Source organism: Lemur catta, chromosome 6 (genome assembly GCF_020740605.2).
Source record: "Lemur catta isolate mLemCat1 chromosome 6, mLemCat1.pri, whole genome shotgun sequence".
In the NCBI taxonomy this organism is placed as follows: Eukaryota; Metazoa; Chordata; class Mammalia; order Primates; family Lemuridae; genus Lemur; species Lemur catta.
Genome location: NC_059133.1, coordinates 11471273 through 11493645, shown reverse-complemented (window position 1 = coordinate 11493645; position 22373 = coordinate 11471273). Strand labels below are relative to the sequence as shown.

Sequence of the window (22373 nt, the reverse complement as noted above, 5' to 3'; positions counted from 1 at the left end):
ACACACTTAGCACAGGGCATGGCTCAGTAAATGTTAGCTGCAGTTATAATTACTGTTGCTTACACCCTAAGTTCTTCAGAAGCATAAACTATACTTTACAATATCTTTTTAAAACTTTTTTTCCACCATTCATTTCACATAGTAGACTAAGCAAGGAGACTTTGTTTTTATGCATAGGATGCCCCACCTTAATATAACACCTTACCTTTAGGAGCCAAACTCTACCGTTATCTCACAGATTTGGAAACAGTTAAGAACCAGAAAGAAAGCAGGGACTCTAGGGAGCAAAAGCAGATGTCATAAAACCTCCAGCTCCTTGGAGAGCACTATGGTCACTGGGGGAAGGAACACTGAGTCGGGCAGTGGGACCCCTCTGACTCTGTTCCTTTATTCTTAAAATGGGGAACTAGCACCCAGCCTACTTCATTCGCAAGAGGGTTGTGAAAATCAGACAAGGTAAAAGAAATGAATGCACACTCTGGCCCCTTCACACACAACGCGGAGACTTTGTTACTCATTCTGTACGTATTTATTCCACACTTACATTGTGCCAGGCACTTGCCAGATGCTAAGGAGACAGACATGAATAAGATGTCATATAATGTCTGCTCTCAAAGAGCTTTGGGTCTAGCAAACCAGTAGGAAAGTACTCAGAACTTCAACAGAGGCATGTGCAGAGTGCTGAGGGCGTGTAAGGAAAACCTGGGAATGACAGGCTTCCTGGAAGAGGTATCATGAACCAAATCTTAAGGCCAAGAAGGAATTATTAGGTGGAAAAGAGGAGTAGGCATTTCAGTCAGGGAATGAAAAATATATGTGAAGGCCCTGAGACAGGAGAAGCCACAGGATGTTCAGAGAACCCCAAGAAGTTGATGTGACTATAGTGAAGCCAGCAGAAATTTAAAAGTAACCATGTAGAAGGCAGAGAGTATTGCTGCGGGGCCTGCCTTCTTCCAGGAAGGGGACAGGAGAGCAGTGTAGGAGTTAGTGAATCACAATCATAATAGCTATCTATAGAGTTCTTAACATGTTCTAGGCACTGCACTAGTTTTTTATTTCTAGTACATCACTGAATTTTCATAATCCAGTGAGGTATAGGTATTATCATCTCCATTTCACAGAAATAAGCGAAATGACCTGCCCCAGGACACACACCTGTTAGTGGCAGAACAGGAATCTGAACCCAGGTTTTCTGACTGCAGGAGCCATGCTCTTTTCACTGTACAGAGTGTTTAAATTATATTCAGTGATATAGTATGAGAGATAGCAGAAGAGTACATTTTAGAAAGATTTCCATTCAAAGTAGTTAAAATAAAAGCATTGGTGAAAAACCTTTCTTACCTAATAGCTATTCCTTTTAGCCACATCAGATGTGGGGATCTCAGTCCAGTTAATTCAGAAGAACATCAAATGGTACAGTGCTTATGAGTGGGGACTCCAGAGCCAGGCTGCCTGTGTTAAGATGCTGCCCCTGCCGTTTCCCAGATGTGGGACTCTGGATCTCAGTTTCCTCATCCTCACACTAGCAGTAACAATGGGACTTACTTCGTAGAGTTGCTATGACGTGTAAATCAGTTTCTACAGATAAGTCTTACAACAATGTCTCCTACATGGTATTAACATCATTTATATAAACCAGGCGCAGTGGCTCGCATCTGTAATCCCAGCTACTTGGGAGGCTGAGGCTGGAGGGTTGCTTGAGGCTAGGAGTTCAAAACCAGCCTGGGCAACATAGCAAGACCCTGTCTCTGAAAAATAAAAAAAAATAGCCTGGCATAGTGACATGCATCTATAGTCCCAGCTACTTAGGAGGCTGGAGTGGGAGGATTGCTTGAGCCCAGAAGTTTGAGGCTGGAGTTAGCCATGATCGTGCCACTGCATTCCAGCCTGGGCAACAGAGTAAGACCCTATCTCTAAAAATTAAAAAAAAAAGATCGTTTATATTATGGACATTATTTTTCTATTTTATTTTTTGTAGAGATAGGGTCTCACTGTGTTACCCAGGCTGGTCTTGAACTCCTGGCCTCAAGCTATCCTCCTGCCTTGGCCTCCCAAAGTGCTGGGATTACAGGTGTGAGCCAACTCACCCAGCCAGGACATTATCATTAACATCATTTATATTAGGGAAACTGAAGGGATTGGGTTCCTGGCATTAGTAGGAGAAAGCCAAATTTTACTTTTAAGATTCATAAGCAGTATTATACCTTAACCCCCAGATGTTTTATCCTTTAAAACAGGATCTTACACTAGAGTTATGAAGAGGCATTTTCATCAGGTTCTCAGAATTCTATGACTCAAAAAAGTTAAGAAGGACTGTTTTATAAAGAGCATTAGAAGTTGCTTTTTGGGTCGGGCGCGGTGGCTCATGCCTGTAATCCTAGCACTCTGGGAGGCCAAGGCGGGTGGATCACTCAAGGTCAGGAGTTCGAGACCAGCCTGAGCAAGAGCGAGACCCCGTCTCTACTAAAAAAAAAAATAGAAAGAAATTAGCTGGCCAACTAAAATATATGTATACAAAAAATTAGCCGGGCATGGTGGCGCATGCCTGTAGTCCCAGCTACTCGGGAGGCTGAGGCAGGAGGATTGCTTAAGCCCAGGAGTTTGAGGTTGCTGTGAGCCAGGCTGACGCCACGACACTCTACCCCAGGCAACAGAGCAAGACTCTGTCTCAAAAAAAAAAAAACAAAACAATTTATTAACCCTTGTGTTTGAAATCTGAACTTTAGGTTCACAGACTGGAGTCATATCTTACACAAGGGTTAGGTCCTAATATCAGCACATGAAATGAAAGTTGTAGTCAGAGTTTCCCTTGAAAATCCTTTAAGAAGGCTCCATTTTGAAAGCCAACAGATTCTTAGTCCAGCAGAATGTGAGTCCATTGCCACTAGATTTTTCTCTCTTCAGCACCAAATGACATCATTGGCATGTATTCAGGAGACATTATTTTTTTTTTAAATTATATCAGCTACAAACACCAGAATCACACTTGGGTAGTGAGTTATAACGTACTGAAAGGAACATACAGCAACTATCTGGGGAAAGCCAATTTATTAACCCTGTCAACCTCACTCCAAGGTGTAGGTTCGTTCTTAGAGTGGAATGAACAGTAAGTGGAATCACCCAGACTGATCAATCCATACCCCCTTCAAATGGGCACCTATAAAATTACACAAACGCTCGTGTGTGTGTGTGTGTGTGTGTGTGTGTGTGTGTGTGTGTGTGTGTGTGTGTGTAAGAGAGAGAGATGTATCTTGGGCCCAATAAAGGGGATTTGAAAGGAAGGATTCTTGGATCCTCAGTTAGAATGCATGAAATATTTGGGGATATAAAACTGCTACTAAATTAATAAAGGAGACTCAGCACCCAGAATGAACTTTTGTAACATCTCTAAACAGGACTGGCTTCACCAGAATGCCAAAAATAGGATCCTTACTATTTATTTCAATGAAAAATTTTAAAATAAGGAGCTTGCTGCCATTTTCTTTGATACAGATTTCACCGTATCCTCCTCCACCACAATTTCTGTTTTAAAACTTGTATTGGCTTTTTGGGTGCCACAATGTCTATTTTGAAAAATGCATAAGGAATAGAAAAGAACTCATTAGTTTTGTGACATATTGTAGCATAACAGATTATCACAAGCTTAACAGTTTAAAACAACATCCGTTTACCTCACAGTTCTGTAGATAGGAGGTCCGGATGAGGCTCACCTGGGTTCTGTGCTTAGGTTCTCACAAGGCTGAAATTGGTGTGTCAGCCAGAGCTGGGTTCTCATCTGAGGCTCCAAGGTCCTCTTCCAAGCTCATTCTGGTTGTTGGCGACATTCAGTTCCCTGCAGTTGCAGAACTCATGGCAACTTGTTTTCTTCAAGTTCATGTCCAGCAGGAAAGTGTGAGAGTGTTGTTGCTTCTTGTCTCTTTTTTTCCCCTGAATTCTAGTTTAATCTAGTTTCCCTTACATCTGAAATTTTTTCAGGAAACTCTTTAAAACTTTATTTTTTTGGAGCAGTTTTAGGTTCACAGCAAGATTGAAAGGACAGTATAGAGACATCGCATATATAATACCCTCCTCTACACAAGTATAGCCTCCCCTACTGTCAACATCCCCCACCAGAATGGTACTTTGTTACACCTGATGAACCTACACCGACATGTCATTATCCCCCAAAGTCTATAGTAGGGTTCATTCTTGGTGGTGTCCATTCTGTGGGTTTTGGGTTTTTTTTAATTTTTTTAATTTTGAATTTTAATTCTTACTTTTTTTTCATATACTTTTCCTTTCACAGCAAAATTGAGCAGAACATTCTGTGGGTTTTGACAAATGTATAATGACATGTTTCCACCATTATAGCATCATACACAGTATTTTTCACTGCCCTAAAAATCCTCTCTGCTCGGTAGCTGTCTCAGATTGGCTGCTTTAACTTAGTAGTGTGTATTAATACTTAAGTGTCTTCCATGTATTTTCATGGGTTTATAGCCTTTTTTCTTTTAGCAGTGAATAATATTCCATTGTCTAGATATACTACAGTTTATTCATTCACTGCGGGACATCTTGATTGCTTTCAAGTTTGGGCAATTATGAATAAAGCTGCTGTAAACATCCGTGTGCAGGTTTTTGTGGACATAAATGGACTGCATGATAAGAATATGTTTAGTTTTGTAAGGAACCACCTGTCTTCCAAAGTGGCTGTACCGTTTTGCGTTTCCACCAGCGATAAATGAGCATTCCTATTACTCCACATCGTCACCCGCATTTGTTGCCAGTGTGTTGTCAGTGTTCTAGATTTTGGCCATTCTGAAAGGTGTGTAGTGGTATCTCAGTGTTTTAATTTCCATTTCTCTGATGACATGATGTGGAGCACCATTTGTACCATACCTATGTATATGTGTTTCGGTTTTGTGTTTTTTTTTTTTTTTGAGACAGGGTCTCCCTTTGTTGCCCAGGCTGGAGTGCAGTGGCACAATCATAGCTCACTGCAGTGTCAAACTCCTTGGCTGAAGTGATCCTCCTGCCTCAGCCCCACCATCTGTATATCTTCTTTGGTGAGATGTCTGTTCAGGTCTTTGGCCCAGTTGTTTTATTAGGTTGTTTGTTTTCTTATTGTTGTATTTTAAGAGTTCTTTGTATATTTTGTATAGTAGTTCATTATCAGATAAGTCTGTTACAAATATTTTCTTCCATTGTGTAGATAGTCTTTTCATTCTCTCTTTTTTTTTTTTTTTTGAGGAAGAAAGAGTCCACTCTGTCACCCTGGCTAGAGTGCTGTGGCATCAGCCTAGCTCACAGCAACCTCAAACTCCTGGGCTTAAGTGATCCTACTGCCTCAGCCTCCCCGAGTAGCTGGGACTACAGGCATGCGCCACCATGCCCGGCTAATTTTTTCTATATATATTTTTAGTTGTCCAGATGATTTCTTTCTATTTTTTTTTAGTAGAGACGGGGGGCGGTCTCACTCTTGCTCAGGCTGGTCTCAAACTCCTGACCTCGAGCGATCCACCCGCCTCGGCCTCCCAGAGTGCTAGGATTACAGGCGTGAGCCACCGCGCCTGGCCTGCCCTCTTCTTTAACATCATCTCTTACCTCTCTCTCTTTTGATGAGTGTACCACATGTTGTTCCCTCTGCCTGGAACACTCTTAACCACTGTTCATCTGCCTAGTTCTACCTAGCTCTCAAGTCTAGATGAAATGTCACTTCCTTCAGGAAGCTTTCTTTGACTCCCGAATTTGGTGAGGTACTCCCATTCCATGTTCTCATAGCACCCAGTGCTTTCATTGTAATAGCACTGCATTCTATTAGAATGACAAATTTGTCTGTCTTATATGGTAGATTATGTGTCAGATTCTTGTCTGTATTCCCAATATCTGGCATATATGTATACTCAATATTTATTAATAAATGAATGGCAGAGTACTTTAAGGGGTTACTTTTTTTCTGTTGTCTTTGAAATCTTTCCTTTTTAGTCTCTGCTTTTTCTTCTTTGCCATTGAAAAATACCTTTTTTTTTTTTTTTTTTTTTTGAGTGCAGTGGTGTCATCATAGTTCACTGCAGCCTCAAACTCCTGGGCTTAAGCAGTCTTCCTGCTTCAGCTTCCTGAGTAGCTAGGACTATAGGCATGAGCCACTACACCCAGCTAATTTTTTATTCTTTGTGGAGACGGGGTCTCACTGTTACCAAGGCTGGTCTTGAATTCCTGGCCCTCAGCAATCCTCCTGCCTCAGCCTCCCAAAGTGCCAGAATTACAGGTGTGGGCCCAGCCAGAAAAATATGTTTAATATTGCATGTCAAAAAAGCTTTCCATTTTGCATGTGTTTTATTTGGGATCAAATAATTAGTATGTAGTGAAGCTGGGACAAGATTGTGGGCCTTTAAACTTTAAATTTCATGTGTTTTCCACTATATTATGCTGCTTAACCTCCTTGGAATAAGATCTAGGCTTCAAAAGCTCATCCTCTTAACTGTTTACTACTATACCACCACCCAGTACAGGTACTCAATAAATGCTCATTTATTTTCATAATTGAATAAAGTCCGTTACAAGAATTACGAAGGGAACCCCTCTTTCTTCATTTTGTAAATTTGGATGTAGTATATTGGCTAAGAACTCTGATTAATTTTGTAAAGGTGGTTTTAATTTTATGTTACAACTATAGATAGCCTTGCAGAATAGTAGCATTAACCTTTTACAGTATTATATCATGTTTGAGAAAACACTGTTAAAATGCCTTCCTTACAAGTTTTATAATGTGGCCAATTGGGCTATGAAATCTCTCAAGCACATATTCCTTCTAATGTTCTCAGTATTTAGTAGTGAGATTGATTCTACAGTTGGGAAAGATTGGCAAAATAAAGGCTTCCACAAATTATTCTTTCATCATGTATTTTCTAGTAATGTCAAGTATATAGACAAGCCATTTTTAAGATTAGTATAAAATTTTGAAACTAAGTTTTTAACATGCCACAATTTTTATATACAAATAAGTGCTATCTCATTCAAAGCATTACCTTGGGAGGTGTTCTGGGAATGTTTCTGTTCAACAGAACGATTTCAGAATTCCTTTTGGAATTAAAGTCAGGGCCATCACACAAGCTTTTTATTGTCATCAGTCTCAGCAGCTGGTCTTTGTCCTTTGAGGGTAGTTATGTTATGGTAAAAACGTTAAGAACTAAGGCAGGTAAACCAAGTACATGAGGAAGCTTTGTTTAAAACAAGATGTAACTCTTGATGCGCAGTCCTTGAGGCAGGACTGTGTTGTGGGTTTGGTTTTTTAGTCATAAAATCTGACTCAAAAGTTTATAGTGGCTTTTAAAGCACCAAACATTCATGTCATTTTAATAACTGCAGGACCAGAAAGGACTAGGAGGAAATAGAGGGCTCCTTAGCAGGAGAAGCAGGACCTCACATTTTATTTTAAATAGTAACTTTTTCTGTAAGGAAACAACATATTTCTTCCTTGGCTCACAAAGCATAGCTCTGAAAGTCAGGGCTACCTGGGGTGTAGTTGTTCTGGTATTATGATTAGCTCAGCTGTGGTACCCTCAGCATAAACTATTTCTCTGAGTTAATTTTTTTCCCATTCTCAAAATGAGAGATTTGGACAGATGATACTCAATCTGATACCCCCATTCAGGTGGGAAAACTTTTTTCTCTTAGTCTATGAATAGTTGTAAAAAGGAATGCCAGAAATATAATATTTTGTTTTGGATATCCCTTGTCAAACTGGCTTTAAAAATGATTTCATTTTTGTTTCTCAAAATTCATACACTCCTTTTGGCATTGTCATAATATAGCGAAGAACAAACATGCTTCAAGTAGTACAAAGAAAGAGTTTGTTGAAGTGAAAGGTGAGAGGGGTTTGTCTGACATTAACTACCAAGGAATTGTCTTTAGTTGCTTATTTCTCACCTTGAACCAGAAGAATGTGAATAATCAAATAATGATAAACTATAAATGACATTAAAAACAGAATGAGGGAAATCAAAACCAGAGAAACAAAAAGAACATAGATTTGGCTCTTAGATTTCTGGCCCTAAAGTTTAAAAGGAAATTACATGGTCCTGATTTTCAAAGATGAGAAAAATAGACACCCCAGGAGAGGTAAAGATTTTCTTAGCCCTTAGTTCTAAAAGAAATATATAACATGGAATTGTAGAGGGGAAGAATGAAGGGATTTACAAATAATTAGCATGTAGTTGCAACAACCTGAAAAATCTAAAAATAATTTAGCATGTGGTTTTTACCTGCTAAACTTAAAACTGATACTCTGAGTGATAAATAACATGGATTAAAAATTAATTTTCCTGTTTAGGAAAGCTGGTTAGTAATTTAAAACTCTTCCCTTGATGGAAAAGTGTAGGTATCCTTTCTGTTTTGTTACCATAGTTTCAGGGTTACTAAACTTGGGTTCTAATCAAGTCTTACCCTGTTCTATTTTCTATGTGGCACTAGCCAAAAAAGAAGAATATGTCGGCCTACCAGGTGTTCTGTAAAGAGTATCGTGTAACCATTGTGGCTGACCATCCAGGTATAGGTAAGAGCACTTCTGATCTTTAGTTGTTTTACTTTCCATTTGTGTCTCTGGAGCAGTGCAATTCATTGTCAGCAGGCAACTTCCTCCCATAGCATTAGCATACAAATCCAGGTCCTTTCCTCAGTTCTGCAAATCACTTTAGATTTTGCCTTAGTTTACCCCATCCACAAAAGAGATGAGGGGCTTTTTTTTTTACATCTTTCTTAAGCTGATAAGATAGGAAACTGTGCAAGATTAAGTGATAAAGTACAGTACGTATATAAATGCACACAAATACATAGTTATTCATTGCCAAGATTCTACAATTGACCTTTTCTTCAAACTGCCCTGGGATGTAGAGTTATAACAAGATGTCTTATATTGTCGTACAGATGCACCTCAACTTATGAGACTACCGTGGGGTTATGTCCAGATAAACCCATCAAAAGTTGAAAATATTATAAGTCGAAAATGTGTTTAATACACCTAACCTACTGAACATCATAGCCTAGCGTATCTTAAAACATTCTCAGAACACTTACATTAGCCTACAATTGGGCAAAATCATCTAACACAAAGCCTATTTTATAAAATAGTGTGGAATATATTATATAATTTATTAAGTACTCTACTGAAAAGTGAAAAACAGAATAGTTGTATGCATACTCGAAGTATGGTTTCTATTGAATGCATATCGCTTTCACACCATCCTAAACTTGAAAAATTGTGGGTCAAACCATTTTAAGTCAGGACCGACTGTGTTTGTCTCTATATTAGAAGTCAGTGAGGTGAGAAAAACACCATACCACAGACCTTGGACAAGTCACTTCTACAAATCCCATTTGCTTAATGTGTAAAATACTGCCGTGCCTATTCCACAAGGTTTCTGTGAGGCACGCATGAATATGCTTTTTAAAGCCCAAGCTTTATACAAATGGAAGGGTAGTATTACACATCTGGAGGACTGCTTCGGAGCTGCTATAGGGAAATCCTTTGGTTCTGATCTCTCAGAAATTTGGTAGAAACCTAACATCTTTTATCAAATTCTATAGAGCATATTTTCTTTAACCTAAGTTGATAGGCCTTATATTGTAGGATGAAATTAAAAGACACCAGAAATATGCTTTAGGAGTAAATCCCCAGAGAGTAGATGTGCGAGGATTTGAGCCTATCTCAGGACCACAAAAACTTCCGCTTCCCTCTGAAAAAAAAATCAGAAGAAAAGTAATGGGCTTAGGTTTGGTTTTCTGGAAGAATCTTGCAGTATTTAAATCTGATCTTCAAAACCCTTTTTCTAGTTTTTGCATTCATCAATTTTCTGTGTTGTTAATAGCTAACCCTTTACTATATTGGGTTTTTTACTTTTATGCCAGATTTTGGGGAACTTAGTAAAAAACTGGCTGAGGTGTGGAAGCAATTGCCAGAAAAGGACAAACTGGTAAGTATGCTTTCTTACAAATATATTTTTTCATTGTTTTTTGCCTTCCAAAATGTGTGATTCTTCTATAGATCATCCAGCGAGACAGCACTGAAAATAGCAAAAAACATTACAAATAAAGGGAAAATGGTTTAGCCGAGGTCAGTAAGACTATTGGTGTCAATTTAATCTAGGTGAGGATTTAGCTATAGCAAAGCTCTCTTTTCTAACCTTGTCTAATTTTTTCCAACAATGTCACATTGAGCCAAAAGATGACCTAATGGGCAGTGATTAAGGCCAGGCACAGTGGCTCACATCTGTAATCCCAGCACTTTGGGAGGCTAAAGCAGGAGGATCGCTTGAGGCCAGGTGTTTCAGACCAGCTTGGACAACATAGCGAGACCCTGTCTCGACAAAAAATTTAAAAAACCACCTGGCAGGTTATGGTGGCACAGTCTGTAGTCTTCACTACTTGGGAGGCTCAGGGGGAGAATTATTTGAGCCCAGGAGTTTGAGGTTACAGTGAGCTATGATTGCACCACTACACTCTTGCCTGGACAATAGAGCAAGACCCTGTCTCAGTCAGTCAATCGAAAATAAAGTGTTAAGAGAAAATCTAAAGTCAGAGCCCTCTACTGCAGATACCTAGTAGTCATAGTAAGTCACAGTCTGAGAACTGAGGAAAGTTATCCACTTAATAGTCACTGCAAACAGTAAAAACATAGGAATATTCTTACTAGGTAACCCAAGACCCAGGTCACTATCCTCATCAACCATTATCAAATAATGTACCCTACTACTAAGAAGCTAATAAGACAATGATAAACAGTCATATCTGAATCATTCATACTTTCCAGTTGGATGATATAAAGTAGTATAGGCACAAGAATTACCATCTTGCTTTAAGATACAGCTCATCTAGTTGAACAGCTTTTTTTCACCCAGATACATTATCCTTAGTTTTTGTTATCCTTAGTTTTGTTATCCTGCTATTGATATTGCCAACCAGCAGGTTCAGGGAAACATTTAAACCACATGAACATTATACTGAGCCAGATGTTTACTCTGTGATTTTACATTTCAACCTTAGAGTGATCTCTAAAAATCAATACTGAGATTTGACCATTGGCATTGGGGAATGTTTACAGTCCTCTACTAAGATATTAATGTTATCAACTGTGACCCCCTCCCCAGCTTAAAAGTTAGTATTGACCCTCTGTCTGTCCCCCTCCACTGTTGCCTTTCTTTTCTTCATTTTGTTCCTTCACAACTGCTTTCCTTTTACTTTTTGTCCTTTTAAATTTATTTAATTTATTGTGCACTGATGTGATTGCAGATTTGGAAGCAAAAAGCTCAGTATCTGCAGCACAAACAGAACAAAGCAGAGGCTACAACTGTGAAAAGAAAAGCATCCAGTTCAGAAGGTTCCATGAAACTAAAAGGTAGTGACCACATCTCCCTCCTGCTTTTAATTCTTTTCTCTAAAGCACTATTAATTTTGCTTCCTTACTAGGAAATTGGGAGAGCAGCTTATATTAGAAGCAGACCTTGATTGTCAGGAGTTATTACTGAATATTATAGCCTACAAAAAAAGTTGTTCAAATTTAGAAAATGTAAATCACAGGTCAGCAAACTTTTTCTATAAAGCTCCAGAGAATAACTATTACAGGCCTTGTGTGCCATGTACATCTTCTATCACATATTCTTTTTCGTTTTTTCTACAACCCTTGAAGAATGTAAAACCATTCTTAGCTCACAGGCCATATGAAAAGAGCCCATGGCTAGATTTACCCCACAGGCCATAGTTTTGTTAATGCCTGGTATAGTTCTTGAAAAGGGGAAATCAGGAAGAACATTTTTGTGTTGTTCAAGGCTGTAGACAAGTTTTACCTCACTCCCTCATCCCTCTGTTCTCAGCTTCTTCTGCAGGAGTGCTGTCACCCCAAAAGAAGTCCCCACCCACCACCATGCTGTTACCAGCCTTGCCAGCCAAAGCGCCTGAGACAGAGCCCATTGATGTTGCTGCTCATCTTCAGCTATTGGGAGAGTCCCTAAGCCTCATTGGTCACCGCCTGCAGGAAACTGAGGTGAGTACAACCATCAGCAGCATGACTCCAGTTTCTCGTATAATTTGGATTCATTCACTCATTTCACGTACATTCATTGAACAACCACTTTATGCTAAATTATGCCAGCTACTCAGGATGCAGTGACAAGGAAGACATAATGGTAGCAGAAACCACCTAGAGGTTGGAATCTACCTATTAGCTCTCAGAGTTTACACTGTTACCATCCTAATGAAACAGTGGCACAAAAAGAAGTTAAAATGCCCTGTAACTTATTTTTATTTTTTAAAAAATACAGTAGAAAAGATAAGTTCATATGCAAAGCAGTTTTGATCACTTGCACTTCTAAGAGAGTTTGAATTTTTCTGTGCATTTCCAGCAAAGTTTTGAATAGACAGGTTAGATTGTATAGGGGATTAAGATATCCTCTACTTTGAAAATAGGTAGCAAATGGGGCAGTTGAGATTCTAAGCTCTTCATTACTCTGCACTTGAATTATACAGCGCTATGTGCCCTAAGGGGATCTTTGACCTTTTTAGCTTCAATTTCAGAATCACTTAACCTGCAAAGCTGTTATGTTCCATTTTTATTGCCATGTTCAGTTTCTAACCATATTGCCCCCGTAGCTAACTCCGTAGTACAGTAGTTCAGCATTCCACCAAGCTCTAATAAGACATTTCAGCAAAGAAATCAGTCTAAGCCACTGAAGCCATTTTTAAGCTAAGAAATCAGTGTAGTAACAGAGAACTAATCACTTGCTTCTGTGTGAAAGTTGAATTATTATTCAATAAATAAAATGCCAAAGGCCACAAGAGTTAAAGCTGTATTTAAGTTCTTTGGCTAGTTTCTAAAAACTCAGCATGTGTCAAAAGAACTTGAGCACTTTCATATAGGCTCAATATCTGAATGGATACAGTTATTTCTAGAATAAAATATTCTGTGATTTCATATTTAATCATATTTACATTATTATAGCTAATATTTTGTCTGACTTTGCAGATTCTCTAGTCCATTTATATTTTATAACAGTCTTATTGAGATATAATTCACTTACCATAAAGTTCACCCTTTTAAAGTGCAGAATTTAATGGGTTTTAGTATATTCACAGAATTATGGACCCATCACTACGATGTAATTCCAAAATATTTCATTACTCCCAAAAGAAACTCCATACCCATTCTCCCTCTCGTCCACTTTTCCCCAGAATTTATTCATTTGCACGTATCCCCACCATTTTACAATTTCTGTGTATCATTTACACTATTATTTACTTTATAGTTTTATTTAAATAAATTTATCCATCCTTTTACAATGATGTGCTTGCCACCGCAAGGGTCATATTCTAATTTTTTTCTAAGGAACATCATAATGGATATATAATTATCAAAACAGTTAATGTTCACCTATACGTCACCTGAAACTCATACCACACTAAGGATTATTGATTTATATAGTTTGCTCATTTATAGATTGAATACCTGAAGCGTAATGAAATTCAGTGACTATTGTAAGTTTACACAACTATACATGACAGAGCTAGAGTCCCGATTGCCTCACTTCTGGCCCTCTTCTCATCTTGTCATACTGTGCTAGCTTAAGCAGTTAAAATACTGTTGGAGAACAAAGAGAGTTTGGGAGAATTAGGGGAAGCTTTGTGCAAGAGAGGTTGTGTTCAAACTGCACCTTACAGGATAAGTAGGATTGTGTCCTATGGAGACGTTGGATATTCCATCTGTTCCTCAACCTCAGCATCTTTTGCAAAGAAGGCTGAAAGGAAGCCCATTGAGGCCTAGGTCCCCACCCCCACTTTAACCGTATCTTTTAGCTTTTTTTATATATTGGGGTTCCATATAAGGTTTTATTTGAAGAAGAGTTTTACTGCTAAAATGCTGAAACAGTAGGTTTCAACATTTTAGCAGTAAAACTGGAACATACAATGCATAAGGTAGCAAATTAAGGCTAGAACCCAAATTACAGAGGGTCTTCATGGATACTCTGTAGTGTTTATACTTTGCTGTTCAGTAACTACAGGGATTTTTAGAGTGGGGAGGTATGTGATCAGAATTCTCATTTGCTTTTCTTTGAGAATATCTTTTATTTGAGATTGAGAGTGAAAAGAGACCAGAATTGGGGAAAAGTTATAACAATAATCTAGTCTAGACATGACAAAGATTTTAATTTAATTCAACAGATGCTTACTGAGAGTTTACTCAGTAGCACTGAGTGAATTCAAGTTGCCCGTGGGACCTCACTTTCACAAAGCCTCCTGACACGCACTAGCTCTTTGTTACAATATGTGGGACACTAGCAGTTACTGGGAGGACATAAAAAGGAATGGACATGGTTCCTGCCCTCAAGGAACTTAGAATCCATTAGGAGAGTCAGACATAAAATAGTGGCTATAAATAACTATAGGGCAAAAGTAATGGAATAATATTACATACTTCTAATTACTAATGTTTATTGAATGCTTACTCAGCCAGCTTTGGTTCAGAGTGCTTTGTATGGATTATTTCATTTAATTCACACTGTAGCTTTGTGAGGCAGAATTTTTGTTCCCCTTCTTTTATAGAAATAAAAATAGACACTTAGGTTAAGTCACTTGCTCTGGAGTTCAGTCCCTAAGTTTTGATGACTTCAAAGTCCATGCTCTTCTTGCTGTGCTGCTGCCCTCAGAAAGTGCAGAGGGGGTATGGTGGACAGGGAGGATGGGAGAAAGGAAGAGTCGGCAATGGCTGAGGCCTTGAGACTGAGCAGTTGTGTGAAGGGTGGTGACTTTGGCAGAGAAATGGATGCTAGGAGGAGGGGTGGATTTGGATGGGAAGGTTATTCCTCTTTATAGCATGTTGAGATTGAGAAATATCCAAAAGGAGAGCCCTAGCAGATAACCAGAAATGCAGTTTTGAAGATAAAGATATTGGAAATAACAGTAATAATTACTGATATTTTTGAAGTACTTACCATGTACCAGACACCATCCCAGGTACTTTATTATCTCAATCCCATCTGTGCTGCAGATGCTATTCGTGCTTTCTTTTACAGGCACAGTATAGCAAGCAACCTGCCCCGGTACAGAAACATTGAGTGGTGGAGCCAGGATCTGGATTCAGGCAGCCCAAGTCCAGAGTTCATTCTCTTAAGGACTCTGCTATGCTGCCTCCCTAAATGTCACAGTGCTTCTAGTTAAAGCAGATTATACAAGAGCTGGGCAGCAGCATTCATAGCAAGCAGTCTCATTTATTTCTTTGAATCACAAATATATAGACAATATGAATTATACAAGATATTAAAATTTGAAATGAGCCAAATTCACTTTTTTTCAAGAGTGAACAAGTCAACCTAAGAAAGTGATATCATCAGCTACCAAAAGCCACATACATGGAGAAATCTGTTAAATGTTAACGTGTAGGGTTGTAGAATTCTCATAGTAATCACATTTCAGCTATATTTGTGGAGTTTATAATAGATATACTTTGCATATATGATCCCACAAATCTTGCCAACAGCTCTCCAGAGTAGGTAAAGCATTTTTCACTATTCCTCTTAAGGAGAAAGGAGTTATGTGATCTCCCCAAGGTTACATAGAAGGTAAGATGGGTTGGGAATATAGAAAGGAAACCTAGGAATGTATTGTGAAAGTTTTCTTTTTAAGCAACTTACAGAGTTATCAAAGTAAACTTCCATTTCTGCTGCAGGTTTCATATTGTGTGATTAGAACTGCCCGGGATTTAAAGATCCATGTGAGGAAGTCAACCAGAACATGGAGAGAGCATCAGTATGATTCGAGTTACACTCTCCTCTCCTTTAATGCTCTCCTTTTCAGGGCATGGTGGCTGTGTCTGGTAGTCTGTCAGTGCTTCTGGATTCCATCATCTGTGCACTTGGCCCCTTGGCATGTCTGACCACACAACTACCTGAATTGAATGGCTGTCCCAAACAGGTCTTGGTGAGTTTTCCTTGTTTTCCTTGGATTTTTAGGGCCAGATCCATTGGGAGTCAGAGAAGTCCTACCTTAATGAGTACTATCAGGCACAGGCTCATAAGGCTTTGTGGCACCTGGTGCTTCCTTCATCTGTCAGCCCATGGAACATGATACTATATTATTAAATGCATGCCATGCTTTCAGTGAAACTAGAAAACATGCCATTTCCCAAAACAGTACTTTGGAGAGAAGGATTCTAGCCACTGAGGTACTGTAACTCTTGTGTTTCCTGTGTGCCATTCTACACACAAAGACAGTACAGGAATTTTCTGCCTCTCTTTTTACTAGGATTAATAGGGGAGAAGTCAGCAGAAAAGCTCCTAGCATAACAAACAACAGGATGCCATCTTCATTCTCACCCTATTTTTTCTAATTTCATTTTATCTTTCTCATCTCTCTTCCCTGAACAAAGAAACATGTCTCAGGGAACCAAGGTAAAGAACTCTTCAATTGAATCTTTTTACCTTGTTTTGCAGTCAAACACACTAGACAACATTGCTTACATCATGCCTGGACTGTGACAGCAAAGAATCCTGAGACAGAAACCTTATCCTACACCATTGCTGGTTTGTGTATATATGACTGTTCCAGATCCCTTCACTGGCCTCTGGGTGTAGGTTTTAAATTTTTATATCTATACATATTATATATATATGATGTACAATATATACATAGGACTGTAACTACTTTGCTTTTAATAATTTTATGAAATGGCAAAGGTTTAGCTAAGAGAAAACTTCAGCATGAATATAGGCCTGGGATTCTTTTTTCCTGTGGTGGATAAATCTGCCTTAAAAATCAATGTAACATGGGGGCTGGGGGCTTGTTCTAGGTGCCAAGCGCATCTCTTTATGGACAGCTAAAATGTGATTATTTTTCCAAACTCAGTTGGACCTCCAGACCCGTCACTGACCATTTGCCTTACCTGTCTTACAGTCTGAAATGTAATGGGAAAGATTATGGGAAGATGCCAGTTAACTGAAAGCTTTTCGATTTGAAGTGACCTAGGTAGGAGGTGATAAAATCATTCCCATGATAGTTATTGAGATGGCTTAGGTGAACTGAGTAGGGGGTTTATTCTGATGCCTACTGTACAGGTGTCCACGTCTCAAAATTTATTGTAATCATTGGTACCATTGGTAGCCTCAGTAGAAGCCAAGGACTTATGTGAGCCCTGGCAGCAAAAAATACCTTGAAATGGGTAAAGTTGTCAGTGCTACCAGTTGAATCTACATATGTTCTGAGCTGACCCAGAATATTTGGTCTGCAACGCCAAGAGCTGGTATCTTTCATTGGCAGCATTAAGTTAGCCACCAAGTCCTCACAAGCTGCTGCTTAGTTGCTTGTTTGTTGTGGATAAACTTTGCCTAGCACGATTCTTGGGTTCATCTTATGGGTTCCCCTGGTGGGCAGATACACAGTGTTCTGCATTCCACATATAAGCAAATTGCAAAAAAAAAAGTACTCAATTCTCATGTAGGTTTATTTATATGTGCGTGTGAATGTGTATTTCAATTATGTGTATTTAACTCTTTAAAAATCTCTTAGATTTTAATTTATCCTGTAAATTTCTGTATATATAATTTAATAACAAAAGCCTCCACCAGCAACAGCATGTGGAAGATACAGATTTGTCATTTCTCCCTTCTTTCCTCTGGTCTGTTCCGAAAACTCCAAATCATCTACATATTAAGGTATCAAAAAGCAATCATTATATTAGGATTCTAATTCTTTATAAAGAACTTCATGGCCTTCAATAATGTCAAGAAAGTAAAATTAAAAGGAATGTTACCATTCCCAGCTGCCCTTATTTCCAAAGAACCTGACTTTTGATTCCCAGTTGGAAAGGAGACAGTTAAGCACTTCAGCATTGTTTTTAAATTTGGTGTGAGATTCCCTACCAAAACCAAGCTCTGGGGTAACTGCTTTCTTCTGGCCTAGACAGAGCACTACAGCATCAAAGGAAATCTCTGGGGACAGTGCAGCCAGCCTGTGTCCTATTTAATTCCTTCCCTTTTCCCACCAGTGTTGTCACAGGGCTGTGCTGCTTAAAGGTATTCTGGCTGCTGAATCCCTGCCTCAGCTCAGAGCAGTTTTGAGATTTAATTCGGGAAACAGAGAAGGAAACAGGAATGTTTGGAAACCAAAATCAAGAAGAGCAGAAATCTTAGCTTGATTTCATGTGTTAGAACCTTGTACCATGCCTCATTTGTACCCGTGGGAGTTTCCTGTTTGATACCAGGTAGCTAGTGGGGGTCTGGAAGACACGAACAGTACAGGAAGAAGTCAGTCCTATCATTGTCATTTGTATACATTAATGAAATCCTGATGAGGACCTGCTTTTTGTTTGTTTGTTTTCCTTTGAAACCCAGCCCTAATGTATTTGTATTTAAATTTGTACACATTTGTATGATAATCTGTACCTTGTGGTATTTGGTACTATTAGAGGAAAAACTTTGGATTCAGACCTTCTTGCAGTTTTTATATCATTGTTTTATTTTGTTTTTTAAATAAATTCTAGTGGTTTGATCCAAATCCCGTTACAGTTGTATAAAGAAATAAAATTTTGTACTTATATTATTAAAAATCACCTTTTTAATATTTGTAGCCCAGTCTCAGCTGTCTTTTCCCTAATTGTGTTAATCGTAGTTTCTATTATAAAACCTGTTTTTCATACTATATCATACCATAATTTTCTCTAAAAAAAAGAAAAAAAATCAACCTGGAAAAGAGGTCAAATTTCTAATCTTAGTGACTTTTCTGACATAAATCTTACTGTTTCTATTAATTTTTACGTTGTAGAGGCTGTCATTTTCTCTTTTCCAAATTGCAAATCCAGTGAATCTGATAACTGTAGCTTTATCTATTGGCAAATGAAACTATGTACATTATGGTGTTGGCCTAAATCAAGAAAATATTCATTCAATCTCATGTAAGTTGAACCTGCATCATGTGCTAAATATGATTTATCTCATGCTGTTTCAGCACTGTCCTGGCTTAGTCAGTGATGTTAGGTAAGTCACTTAACCTTTATGGGCTTTCAAAGTTCCATCTGTAAAACAGTGTTAATGTCACCTCCGTCTCCAAGCCTGCAGCCAGCCAGCCAGCCTGGCATGAATGTTTAGTAATATTACAAACATTGACTATATGGGGATTTGTTTGACTTTTCAAAGTAAAAATTTCAATGCAGATTCAAGGTGTTAAAAGTCATAAATAGTGAAATAATACGATCGATTAAAAGGCTAACATTTTACAGAGAGGCAGCAAGGAAGAGACCAATATATCACTAAATGACTATTAGAGTGATTTGCATACTTTATCTCACTTAATCTTCCCCAAAGCCTTATATTGTTCCCCTTTACAGATGAGGAGAAAGATGCTGAAAAGCACTTTTCCTAAGTTTATACAGCTAGTAAATGGCAAAGCCAGAATAAGACCACTTGTACGGCTGACCCCAAAGCCTAGGTTCTTTCTAACCTGAGCTACTTTCAAATTTAAGTCATGTATATCATTAATCATAATCCATTCTCTACAATCTTGAGCGAATGTGATTGTAGGAAAGCTATCTGAGATCTTTGCATTATTCAAATGTCCAACTGGCTTTCAATTTTCTTGTCATACTATTGTCTTTAAATTTTGGAGGCAGTGTATCTTGATTTTTGTTTATAAGTGCTTAAAGGACATAATAGATTACATTTATACAGACTGTCAATCTCAAGGGACCCTCAGTAAGGCATGATATTAATATTGCTAAAACACTTAAAAGGAAAAAGTAAGTGGAAATTTTTACTAAATGAGTTTGGTCCTTATTAGCACACTTAAAAACATAGTTTTAATCAGGTTTGTACTAACTTTACATTTACATCCTTGTCTACTGTGTTGATAAAATCCACGTCCTTCCATTTCTGTTTGAATAGCTATATAGTATTCTATTTGCGTGGTCCACTTCCTATTTGGGGGTATATGGGTTGTTTCTGATTTTCTACCATGAAGAATAAAGCTTACAAGAACTTCTAGCAAACCACCACCCAACATAGGGATGTTAAAGGTTGTTAATGGAAGAATCCAAAAGTTCATGCTTAAATATACTCCATACAACCAAGCAATATGGTTAAATGAAGAAAGACCATGGCATGTACCTGACATAAAGGTCATCTTAAATGTACATTCCCCCCTCCTTATAGTCCAAATACCATTAATAAAAGGTAGATTGATTTGAATTTTCATATGCTAGTCATTGTGTTAGACAACAGTGATAAGCAAAATAGACATAGTATCCCCACCCTCATGAAGCATCTGGACTAGTGGGGGAAAGGGCATTTGTTAGCTGGTCCTGTGAGCATCATGGAAACACTTCAAAGCACAATTTTTATATTGTACAGTAAAGACATAAGATCCCATGGCTGCTCAAACAAGTGAATGTACAGAAGTGATTAAGTTCTAATTTAGGTTTTCAATCATCTAAAATGTGTAGTCAATTTACTAGCCTTTTAGAATTAAAAACCACAAACATCATGATCAATAAATATTAAAGTACCGTGTAATAGCACAAATGACCAAGGCCGTGGAGTACATGTCAGAAGAAAAATCCTAACCAATAAATAGGTATCGAGGGTGTAGGCGACATATGTGACACAGGGTACACAGCCAGGAAGCTGGAAAAAGAGATTAGAATCACAAAGCCGGGAAAGGCCTTTGAAATTCTTAAAGTGGGGTCCACTGATGCACTTCAGGGCCCCAGAAACTCCCTGAGGTTATAAGCAAAATTGTATTGCTGCCTTTTTTTCTTCAAAAAGGCTCATGGCTTTTTTCAAATTCTCAAAGGAGCATATGACCTAAAAAATACATTCCAGAGAAAATGGGAGCTCTCTGTTTGGCTTACCCAGCAAATTAATGGTAGAGGTGGGTACGGGAGTTCCCACACGTGACTACATCTGTGTGCTTTCTGCCATCCTGGGCGCTAGCTGGTGCCCAGCTGCAATTCATTAAATTGGCCGTCAGTCTCAGGGGATCACAAACTCTTAGTCCTTGCCTCCCATTTAAGGCAAGTGAATCTGGGCTGTAAGCAGGGCGCATCTTGGAGCAGGGAGACAACAGGCCCTGGGAGGATGTCAACCCCAGGAGTAGGCAGGTGTGAAGTCACAGTGAGGTCCCAAGGACTAAGAGCTAAGACACTAAGAGTCTGGGCTTCTGTGTGACCTTACCCAAGTCATTTCCTGGTCTGAGACCCAGTTTCCCAGATGTGTAGGGACCTTCAGACCGGACCCCAGAAACCCTTTTGAAACTCGTCAGGGGCGTGGCTTAGAGAGGCCCGACCTCCCAGGCCCCGCCCCGCCCTCACGTCGCGCGTGACGTCCGCCGACGCCGAGTGAGGCGCAATGAGGTCATCGTCCTCGCCGGGGCCGGGCCCTCGCGCGTCGGGGCGGGGCCTGCGGCCAAGCTCCGGAGTTCCTCGGCCCCGCCCCGCGGGCCGTCGGGCGCGTCACGTGACGGGTCGGCGGCGCTGGCGGTTGCTGTCAGCTGATTCCCAGGGTTGGTGGCAGCGGCAGTCGCAGCGATGGACTTTCTCCTGGGGAACCCGTTCAGCTCTCCGGTGGGACAGCGCATCGGTGAGTCCCTGGAGCCCCGCACAGCCCGCCCTAGTGCTCTGCACCCGTCTCTGTCCCCCGAGCGCCTCCAGGTCCCCAGTCGGTGAGGCAGGGAGGGCAACGAGGCTGGCGTGTCACTGCCCGCCCCGTTCCCCGCCCACCCTTGATTGACAAGAGCCCGGCCATTAGGAGGGCTCGGCTTGTGATGGATGCTGATGACAGCCAATAGGTAAAGAGGAAGGGCGGGTCTGGACGGCCGCGGCCCAGCCAATGTGCGTCTGCCGGGGGTCCCGAATCGAGGGAGAAAGTTTGCGGGGTTAAAGGGACTGCGTGTTTGGCAGTCGTGGGGCTGCTGGGTTGTGTCTCGCGTGCGTCTCCAGCTTGGGCCCCGCCACCTGGGCTCTTGGCGGGTCCTTCCTGGCTCGCCGGGCTCTCCAGATACGGACACCTGAGAAGGCTAGAATTCTCTTCTCCCAGGACCGGGGAGCCCAGGGCTTGGCGTCTGCGGGGCAACTTGCGGGAGGGGCCCGGCACCGGAGACCGCCCGACCAGCAGACCAGGCCTTTATAGACTTGGGTCTCGGGACGAGCCCGCCTTGGCTTCTGTCACGAACCGGCGTCGGGTGGACCGGCACAGGCTCGCAGAACCTCTGAGCCACAAGTGATCTTAGAAACCAGCCGGGTCATCCCCCCGCGTCTCTAAGTAGATGGGGCAGCCGAGCACTCCGGCCGGGACTCCTGAGTCCGGCCTGCTGGTCTGTGGTGCTTTGCACCCTGTGGGCAGGAGAGTCCCAGTTCCGTGACAGAG

General features: G+C 40.1%; 2 protein-coding genes across 6 annotated transcripts in view; both read left to right on the top strand.

Annotated features, from left to right (window-relative positions):
• HMGXB4 (HMG-box containing 4) overlaps positions 1-18585 on the top strand; it is a 34054-nt gene extending 15469 nt beyond the window's left edge. For all 5 annotated transcript variants that reach the window (XM_045553004.1, XM_045553001.1, XM_045553003.1 and 2 more), the window contains 6 exons: positions 8452-8533; positions 9886-9950; positions 11266-11371; positions 11847-12016; positions 15820-15942; positions 16455-18585. In XM_045553004.1, coding sequence (XP_045408960.1) covers positions 8452-8533; positions 9886-9950; positions 11266-11371; positions 11847-12016; positions 15820-15942; positions 16455-16499 — 591 coding nt within the window. In that variant the 3' untranslated portion in view covers positions 16500-18585. The remainder of the gene's footprint in view (positions 1-8451; positions 8534-9885; positions 9951-11265; positions 11372-11846; positions 12017-15819; positions 15943-16454) is intronic.
• A 2845-nt stretch (positions 18586-21430) lies between these two features.
• Positions 21431-22373, top strand: part of TOM1 (target of myb1 membrane trafficking protein) — a 37696-nt gene continuing 36753 nt past the window's right edge. Inside the window, exon 1 of the mRNA XM_045552999.1 lies at positions 21431-21587. Within this exon, the coding sequence (XP_045408955.1) occupies positions 21536-21587 (52 nt within the window). The 5' untranslated portion in view covers positions 21431-21535. The remainder of the gene's footprint in view (positions 21588-22373) is intronic.